The sequence below is a fragment of the Aptenodytes forsteri genome, unplaced genomic scaffold, assembly GCF_000699145.1.
Source record: "Aptenodytes forsteri isolate BGI_AS27 unplaced genomic scaffold, ASM69914v1 Scaffold523, whole genome shotgun sequence".
Classification (NCBI taxonomy): Eukaryota; Metazoa; Chordata; class Aves; order Sphenisciformes; family Spheniscidae; genus Aptenodytes; species Aptenodytes forsteri.
Window position 1 is genome coordinate 511,309 of NW_008794159.1, and position 9,736 is coordinate 521,044.

The 9,736-nt window shown below is 38.4% G+C and overlaps 1 protein-coding gene across 1 annotated transcript in view; it reads left to right on the plus strand.

Annotated features, from left to right (window-relative positions):
- The first annotated feature begins 100 nt into the window (after positions 1–100).
- The window catches only part of NPHP3 (nephrocystin 3), a 29,732-nt gene continuing 20,096 nt past the window's right edge, over positions 101–9,736 (plus strand). Inside the window, exons 1-9 of the mRNA XM_009280387.1 lie at positions 101–451; positions 843–968; positions 2,233–2,383; positions 3,889–4,038; positions 5,419–5,552; positions 5,804–5,964; positions 7,848–7,995; positions 8,556–8,630; positions 9,191–9,370. Of these exons, the coding sequence (XP_009278662.1) occupies positions 101–451; positions 843–968; positions 2,233–2,383; positions 3,889–4,038; positions 5,419–5,552; positions 5,804–5,964; positions 7,848–7,995; positions 8,556–8,630; positions 9,191–9,370 (1,476 nt within the window). The remainder of the gene's footprint in view (positions 452–842; positions 969–2,232; positions 2,384–3,888; positions 4,039–5,418; positions 5,553–5,803; positions 5,965–7,847; positions 7,996–8,555; positions 8,631–9,190; positions 9,371–9,736) is intronic.

Genomic DNA, 9,736 nt, shown 5'->3' on the forward strand with positions numbered 1-9,736 from the left:
GTTCCGCTCCCCGCCGTTAGGGCCCGCTGGAGGCACCGGCTCCTCCGCTCGGTATTAAAGCCTCACCCGGCAGTGGGCGCGGCTGCGGGGTCCCCCGGCCATGGGGACGGCGTCGTCCCTGGTGAGCCCGGCGGGCGGGGTCGGGGAGGTGATCGAGGACACGTACGGCGGCGGTGGCGAGGCCTGCGAGATCCCGGTGGAGGTGAAGCCCAAGGCCCGGCTGCTGCGCGGCTCCCTGCGGCGCGTTGGGGCCTCACGGCCCGGCGGCCTCATCGGGGCCAGCTTCAAGTCGACGGCCTCGGTGCAGGAGCTGGAGTGCGTGGCCGAGTACGAGCGCCTGAAGAAGGAGTACGAGATCTTCCGTGTCAGCAAGAACAACGAAGTGGCCTCCATGGTGAAGAAGGAGGCCAAACTGGACAGGGAGAACAAGCGGCTGCGCGCCGAGCTGCAGGTAGCTCCTGCTGCCCTCTCGGACAAGGGGGCTGAGCAGTGAAGCAGGGCCCTCACGCGCGAGGCTGCGAAGGACTTGTCCCACTTCCCAGGAAAGCTGTGGCAGGGAGGTGATGGGTGCGATGAGTTTTCCTTCCCAAGGAAGGCAGGGTGCCGGGGAACTAGTGGGCACCCCAGTGCCATCCTGGCGAGCTGTCAGGTTGTGGTCAAGGTGTGCCTCTGGGGATGGGGACCACACGGTGCGTGGGCATCATCCTTAGAGCAAGGAGAGGGATGTAGGGTGCTGGGGTAACATTGTGTTCAGACTTGAATTTCACTAGCTGAACAGTAGTCTAAAACCTTTTATCAGCGATAGCTTTCACTCAGAAAAATGGTATATTAAATGTTTTCAGGCACTTCAGAAAACTTACCAGAAAATACTTAGAGAGAAAGAAAGTGCATTAGAAGCTAAATACCAAGCCATGGAGAGAGCTGCTACTTTTGAACACGATCGAGACAAAGTCAAAAGGCAATTCAAGGTATGGCTTGACTTTTCTTTTCCTGGGGAAAATGACCAAAAAGAAGATAGATGTTACTTGGTCACATTGCCCCAATGAACTCTTCTCCAACAGCTTTCATGAGGACCTCTCCTTCTTAAAAAAAAATCGGGAGTATCATAGCTGTAGCTGCCTGTTTCCTTTAAGATAATCCTACCAAAACTTCTCTGTAAAACTATGAGGAAAAAATAGAGAATAACTTTTTAAATATTAAAAGGGAGAATATGCAGTGATGCATCTTAAACTAAATTCCTGCGTTATTTGAACACAGGAATATGTTCATATTTGAGAGTGACAAGAAAAGATGGGCTGCAAACTGACACATGTTGAAGGAATGTACAGAGTTCCATTATTTCTGAATAAATTTTATATATAGCATTGTAATGTTTAACACTTCTAGCCTACATTAAAGGAAGGTGTGTATTGGTGCATCTCTTTTGGCTGCTAAAATACGATTGCTGAAAGACAAAAACCTTTGCATTTCCTGGAGGGATGACTTGAAAGGCTATGCTGATGCTTCTGTTTTTGCCTTGCTGCAGATGATGATACTTCTACCACCCAAAACAGGGCAGTAGGTCCTGGTTTTGCACTGTTTTCAAGATTCTCGATATCTTTAATTGTAACAGGTGTTAATGTTTGGCAGATATATAAAAAGAGGATTGGTTTTGACCTTATTTAAGAAAATGAGACTTGAAGAAGATTCCATCTCTTTGAATTTAAATCTAGGTTCATGTTTACTTCCCCACATGATGGTAATATTCTACAAACGGGACAGCTGGAGATGCTTGATCACTTTCTATCTTAGGAAATTTCTGCAACAATAAAGAGTAAATACAAGATCATATACAAGTGTAAAAAAATACATAGAAGAATAAAAGGGAACCTTTGAAAAAAATTATTACATGTAGTAATTTTAGAAGACAATAAACTTTTAAAAGTGAAGAAAGTTACTTGCCATTTTTAATGAACTTCCCATACTAATGCAGACTTCTAACTTTCAGAACAGTATGCTAAAGTTTAAAATAGTAAAATTTTAAAAAGAGATAATTTTAAACTATGTTTTCCTGCTCACTTATAGGCTCCTGATGGCTTCTTGTTCACATTTGCATGCCTTTACCTGCTAAATGAATGCTAGAAACTTACTTTCCCAATTGAAAGCAGGTAACATGAATTCAGGAACTGATACTGAATTTTAAAAGATTTATGGTTTGTATTTCTTCTTTTTTTTCCTCCTTCCTGCTCATAGATTTTTAGAGAAACTAAAGAAAATGAGATTCAGGACTTACTGAGGGCCAAACGAGAGCTAGAAGCAAAACTTCAGAGACTCCAGGCCCAAGGAATCCAAGTCTTTGATCCCGAAGAGTCTGATTCTGACGATAATTGTACAGATGTTACAGGTGAGAATTTCATTCCCAGCATTTTGTGTTGGAACGTGACTAAGTCTCTGAGTAGTAAAGCACAAGACAAATATTTATGTTCTTTGGAAAAAAGTTTTATTAATCCAGGTGAAAAGCAACATAAAGTAGTTTAAAGGGTAAAAGCAGATGACTTTACAAACTTGGTTTAGATTGTGGGAACCCCACATTTCTGGTATAACGAATTAATAGATGAAGAAAATAGAGCACTGTGACTTGAATATTTTTTTTAAATTGTTCCATGAACAGTTCTGAGTTTTCTAGTCTTTTCTGAGTTTTCTGATTCTAGATCTGAGAGATCATGTTCCAAAGGATCCAAAAAGCACACCTGAAACTGGAGGGAATCTTAGATAGACTTACTGTCTATGGATGATGAAGTATGCCAGTCTCAGCTGCTGCACTTTTCAGAATACCAGAGTTAGATATTTAACAAACATGAACTGACCAAAAGAGTCATTTTGTTGAAGAATTTTTTGAAAGGGAAGCCCTAGCAAACTTGGTGACATAAAAGGCAAAACCTTGTATATGATAATACGGGAAAGATTCAGATAGGTATGTGATCAGTCCTCTGACTTTGTATCTGATTAAAAAATAGGGTAATAATTGTAGCAGACAGTTAGCACTTTAACACTCTTAAGGATGGCAACCATTACTTCTTGCACCATGAAGAGTTACTGAGGAAAAACTGCGTGCAAGTGCTGTTGCTTAACCTTTGTTTTGCTTATTGAGATGTATCATCAGTCACATCTTGGCAGGAGTAGAAATATGTAATCTTTAAAAGTAGAAACGTTTCAAAATGCAGCGATCGGCTTTTTGCATACTAATTATGCATTTGATGAACTTTGGTGGTACAGATAGTCTTGTTTTATTTTATATATTTTTTTTTCTGTCTTCTTTTGAGTTAAATTAATTTTTGAATTCATTCTTCCACTCTTACCTTTTTCTAAGTCTTTTTCAATTTCCTGATTTTCTCCGTGGAAGATTTATTCAGTGTCTTGAAAGTTGTATATTGACTGGCAGAAGTGTAACCCAAGCATATTATGAAGAGATACTGTGAAAGCTCTTTCACACAGCACAGAGAATATATTTCAATCCTGAACTACAGCCTCTTTACGCTTTTTCAGTGCTGGAACATTCCTGAACAAAAGTTGTCAATTTTGTGATGTGCACAAATGACTGCAGCAATACTGTGGACTGTTTTCCTGATTTGTAATGCAAGTCAGCATTTGAACCCAACAGATGTGAGCAATCCATATAATAACAAATATTAGCAAATAACCTCATCCCATTAGCAGCATGGCTTCTCATTAACTTTGGACAAGCGCCCGTTTAGAACTACAGCACGCAAAGGTGTCGGCAAATCTGCTAAAGGAGAAAAAATTATGATCAGTGGCCTGTGGCAGTAGATTTCAGCTGGAGTATTTAAGACTGATACTTTACCTTGTTTAGTGACAATGAAGAGGTTTTCTTTGTTTTCCAATCCTTAGCTACTGGGGCACAATCTGAGTACTGGAATGGAGCTTTGGGAAGTGAGCCATCCATGGGTAGTATGATGCAACTTCAGCAGTCTTTCAGAGGGCCTGAATTTGCTCATAGCTCTATAGATGTTGAGGGACCATTTGCAAATATAAACAGAGGTAAGTAATGGTGGTTTGTTTTGCTGGGATTATGTGTGTCTATGTCATTTTTCCATCCATACTTAAATAATTCTGTTCTTTCTTAGCTCCTTTTTTGTCCATTCTTGGGTAATTTCACTAAAGGGTTATTTGGGATTCTTTGTAAAAATAAAAGGAATCTGTAGCTGTGCATGCCAATCTGTGTTTAATATATTTGGTGACTATGGTATGCGCAGCAGTGATTTTTAGCAAACAGCAGTGAATAGTGCTTCAATGTAAGTAAACCAAATACCATTTTGTTGCTTATGTTGACTAAGGAAGATAGTTATCTCTCTTTCAATATCTGCTGGCATTCTTTTTTCCATTTTTATTCAAATTCTCTACTACTCGATTTTGAATGTTACGTTCATATTACAATAAACTATATCCCTGCTTTTTTCATTGAATTTGCATGGGGTTTGACTCTGCTTAGGCGGCCATTCAGGGAAATCTAATCACAAGACCAGGATGTATGCAATGTTATATGAATCAGTGTTAGATATTTTGTTATCAATAATTGTTGCTTTTGAACTTTGTTTCCCAAATGGACTCTTGTAAATTGTCTTCCGGTGCTCTGGTTTCCCTCACTGTTGTCCTGGCCCTGGAACCCCTCCTGCATGTAGTTGACTTTGCTGGCAGTTTCTCCCTTTTTTTCTTCAATCCTTCAGGCTCTGATTCAGCTGTGCCTGCAAAGTGGGAGGGGAGGGTCTACTCTGTGATGGCTCCAGCTTCACACGCTAAGCCTTTCATCATGCCACGTGGTACTGAAAGGGGAACCTACTACTGGCTTGAAAGAATAACAAGCTGCAAAATGAAGAACCTAAGAAAGTTTTAAAATTCATTGCTTCTATAGGGAATTGACATACAGTACTGTACTACAGAAAGCAATGGACTTTATCTCAAGAAGAGGAAGTTGCCTTAATGTTTTGCTGTCATTTATTTGCATGGTCTAATTGAAATACAGGTAGATCTGGAGGAAAAAAAACCCAAAACGTTCGCTCATGAGTGATTTTATTATTCCTGCATATTTTTACTTATTTTACAACTTGAATTTGTGGATCCACATCTTGATTTTGTGGATACATTTCATCAATCCTTTTTAAAGGAAATATCTCTGTAATGATAATACAAATATATTTAACACTGTTGTTCTGCCACATTATCAAATTATATGACATTATCAGATGATATGCGTTCTCTTAAGTTCAAATTTTTAAAATTAAAATAGTTGAGTAAAAATGTTACTATTATTTGAAATAAAAGGTAGTGTTCATAATGTTAAGAGGTGGTGACTTATCTGTTATGGAGTGTAATCGGATGTGAAGATCTCTAGACTTCAATTTGTTTTTTTTTCATTGGCAGATGATTGGGATGCTGCTGTCGCCAGTTTATTACAGGTTACTCCTCTGTTTTCCCACTCTCTGTGGAGTAACACAGTAAGATGTTTTATTATTAGTACTGATGAGACTCAACCAGAAGTGGACATCTTCATTAGAGTGAGTACCTTGCAAACTTATGCTAACTTATATGCTGTTTTGTTTCCACTATGATTCTTATTCAGAAATTTGTCTAATACTTCTTGAAAGCTTTAGTAGGTGTAGCCTGATTTCAGCGAAGTCAGTGAAAGTATTGCCAAGGAATTCAGGGGAAGAATCTCTATAGGGAAAAGAAACTGAGATTTATCTAGTAGGTCCTTAGTACTATGCAGATTTAGTAATAAAGCACCATTATTCAAATTTGCTTTCAGAACTACTCACCAAAACTTCAAAGAATCTGTGAAACAATGGGGTACTTCTTTCAAGTTGTTCATTTTTCAGCAGAAAATGAAAGGCCTCTTAAGGATGTAAGAAAATGGGAAATTGAAAAAAGTTCATTAGTCATATTGCTCCTGCATTTAACTTTGCCAAAGTAAGTATTTTCCAGACTGGTAAAGCAAATGAAAACTGGTAATTTATGCAGAGTGCATAGCTTATTAAAATGTATGGGATGCTTTACTCAGAAGATACTAGCTTAGGAAATGTACTAAGTGATACTCCTTCAAACTTTAGGTTTGCTAGTGCAGACAGTTAAAAAAATGTATCAGCTTTGTATCATTTCCTTTTTCTTGTAGCTACAGATTCTCTTAAAATACGTCATGAAAGATGTCTTCATAATACAGAAATGTTTTGCTTTCCAAGAGCAGCTCTCTGTCATGCTTATTGCTGGAGTCTTAGGAATTCAAGATGGCTGGTGTGAATGTCCTCACTGTTTTTCACTTGCTTATCTAGCCTTACACCTGTCTGTAGTATTTTGATTTTATTCCGTCACATATTATTTTCTGTCTTTGGCTATTTTTCGGACTGATTTCATGGCTCTCCTGTGTGGTACCTTATGCCAGCTTTCTACAGCTTAATCTACTGAAGTCATGATGTTTTATGACAAATGGTGGTGCAATCTGTTCTGTTTGTTCAGTGAGTAATTTCCTAACCTTCTAGAAGAAGAAACATGACTTACTAAATGAAAAACACCAAACTAGGGATACTTTTAGAATTGAGTTAGGACTGTTTCTGTTATGCATTTTGGAATTTTGGGCAGAGTTTGGTTTTGATGTTCGGGGGAGACAGGGGTGTCCTTTTGCTGAAGAAGAGAGAAAAAGGGATTAGAAAAGATAATACTAAGAATCACAGAGTGGTCATTCCAAAACATCTATATGAATGCAAAAATCTGAAAATACTGGTATGCATTAAGTTTCATATTAGAGGTAGATTTTGAACTCTAGGGATTTCAAATACTGTTGTATTATTAGAGCTTGTATTAACTAGATCTCCTGTTTCTTTAAATAAAACATCTGTCCGCAGAGAATTAAAGGCTGGTTTAAGACACTAGTAGCTAAGATTTGCAACAGTGGAGTGCTTCAGGGAACAGCCAGGTAGCACAGAAGATGCTGATTTATTTTCACAGGGGAATCGGACTAGAGCTGCCATACATTTATGCTCTTAGAAAGATAATGTCGGCTGCTGAGGGGATACTGTTGCCAAATAACCCAGTTTCATGTATGTGGGTCTCAAGTGTTTAAGAACGAAATACGCAAGAAAAAAACCACAAAGGAGTATTCCTGCCAACAGTATTCACTTAGAGAGTTTATCTTAGAAAAACTGTGATGAAAATTGTAGTGCTCATATAAAGAACATAATATTTGAGAGATCCTGTCCGCTATTGTCAGCATCCCCAATTTGTATAGTTCCTTCTGTGGAACAGCAGTAGATTGCTGGGAATGATATCCATGGATATCATTCACATATATAAATACAAAGTACTTTTGAGTTTGGAGGTGTGGAATTCTCCTTTTCAACTACTATAAATTAAAAGACTATCCTACATCTGACAAATACTAAAGGACTTTTCCTAAAAAGGTCAAGGAATAGAACAGAGCCTTCAAATAAGCGATGGCAGAGCATGTGTATGATGCTTGTTAATCATGTGTGAATCCATGTTCTTTCCGTGCAAGGCAATTACCTTTCATTCTGCCTATTGGTATGACTGGAAGATCAACTTGTAATTTACAAAGCAATAATAAAAAATAATAAATGGTTTTAATGTTTTTGGTACAAGTAGCATAAATTTCTCTTAGCTGTTCCTTGCTTCAGAGTTTATCTTAAATTCTCTGCTGAAGTATTTGCTTGCCCTTTGTTGTAAATAGATATGACTTTTGAATTAGATTTTGCAGTGAAACCCATCTTCAGAGCTTGTGTTGATTGAACTGTTTACTACAGCAGTGTAATATAGCACAAGAATGCTGATTTCCAATCTAGTTGTTTGTTGGAGGACTGTGAAGAAGCCTTCTTGAGAAATCCAGAAGAAAAACCCCGGCTAATTTACCACAGAAGGGAGGATGGCAGAGTCAGTTCAGTCTCAGTGCAACAGTTAATTGAGCAAATTTCTTACGTGAACAAAGCAAAGGTATGGCATTTTAAAGACTGTTGGATTTTAAAAAGCTTACTTTAGTGCTGTAAACAACATCGAGTGCTAGTACTCCTAGATTTTAGGAGAAATTGCATTACACTCATTGCTCTGGATGCTCATTATATGAGTGGATTGATGAAGCTGGAATTTATGAATGTTACGAAATTTTCGTTAGCAGGGGAGAAAAAAAGCCACTGCATTTTCACTGAAAAAAATTCCCTATGCTATAAGGATAGAATTTCTCACCTGTGTTTAGCCATTTAAACGGCAAAGCTAATTATCTAAAGTCCACTGAAGAGAAAGAAGTGTACCTCCAGAGAGATTCCTCCCATCTGAAAATAGATCAGTTGCCTTTTATTTCCCTATACAGAGAGAACTGTTGAGAACAGCTGAAACTAGATGCCCAACTTTTAAAAGCTTAGGCAAAGTGAATCCTACCTAAGGAATGCAACAGAATGGAATTTAAATGTGTTCCAGAATGGGTTTTTTTGGAAGTCCTAAATACTGTTCCCAATTGGGTTCAGAGTTGCGTCATGCTTTGCCATTTACTTTTTCAGGTGATTGATCATATTGGAGGTGTGGAGGAAGGAGCATATGAAATCTATAATTGTGTGGAAAAGATAATTAAACAGGTAGAGTACATGATGCATTTCAGCTTTTTTTGTTCCTACTCTGATTTATGGTCTTAAATGATGTCAGTGTGATTACTATATGCTACTTAGATGTAATTCAAAGGATCTTTTTGTGTTTTATCATTGATATCTGGCAAGCAAAGAAATCTGCAAGTGGAAAATAAAACCCAAAACTGAGCAGTGCTTTTATGGACAGAAGCAGAAATAACAGGGGAAGGGGATATATTAGTGGCCTAAATTCTCTTTTAATTTCTCTTTATCCATATCATAGGATAAGGAGAGACTGCATAGTCCATTCTGTCCTTATCCTTCCTTGTGGTGAGTTCCTTCCACTATGAGAAGTCTAAAAGCAATGTCTTGAGACCTGTGCATTCAGAGTTAAATAAATGAACAATTAGATGAAACCAAGTTATGTTCTCTGCTAGCCTAAAAGGAGATGGGCATATTGATGTTAGTAGAGCTGCACTCATGTACAGTGGAATCGAGACTAACACCAAATGTGCCTGCACTGTTAAGGATTATAGTTGCAATCTCCTCCGTCTAATTTTCTCTTTACTTAGGATATATTGGGGTGTGAAATGACAGAACTAGAAAGCAAGGATTTGGGTAATAAGGAAGAGTCCACTGCTCCTGAAGAAGAAGTTTTTGGTGATGTATTGTGGGATGCACATGATGAACAAGAACAGATGGAAGCTTTTCAGCAGGCCTGTAATTCAACATGTGAGCTGGGATTTGAGAAAGTAAGTACATTGGAAATCTATATGGATGAAGAGAAAGTCATCACTCATTTACATCTCTTGTTAGGCAAGATGTACTTCTACAAGAAGAAGCTGTGTCTGAGAGCATCCTTGAGGCTGTTACTCCTTAGGCTAGAAGAAGCCATATGTTTTATATAGATGGCATATTTATTTTCTAGGAGAGGTGCCAGTTTATGTGTTGTTGAATGGCATTGATGAAGAAGCAGTTGTCGTTCCTACACTGGGGAAAAGCACTATAATGGTGTGCCAGAAGTAGGGTGTTCTCCTAGACTTTGGTCGTCCAATAGAAAAGGCTCTGAATGTCGTCTTGTTTCTTTTGTTGGTTTTTTTTTTTTTTTTTTTTGTGGA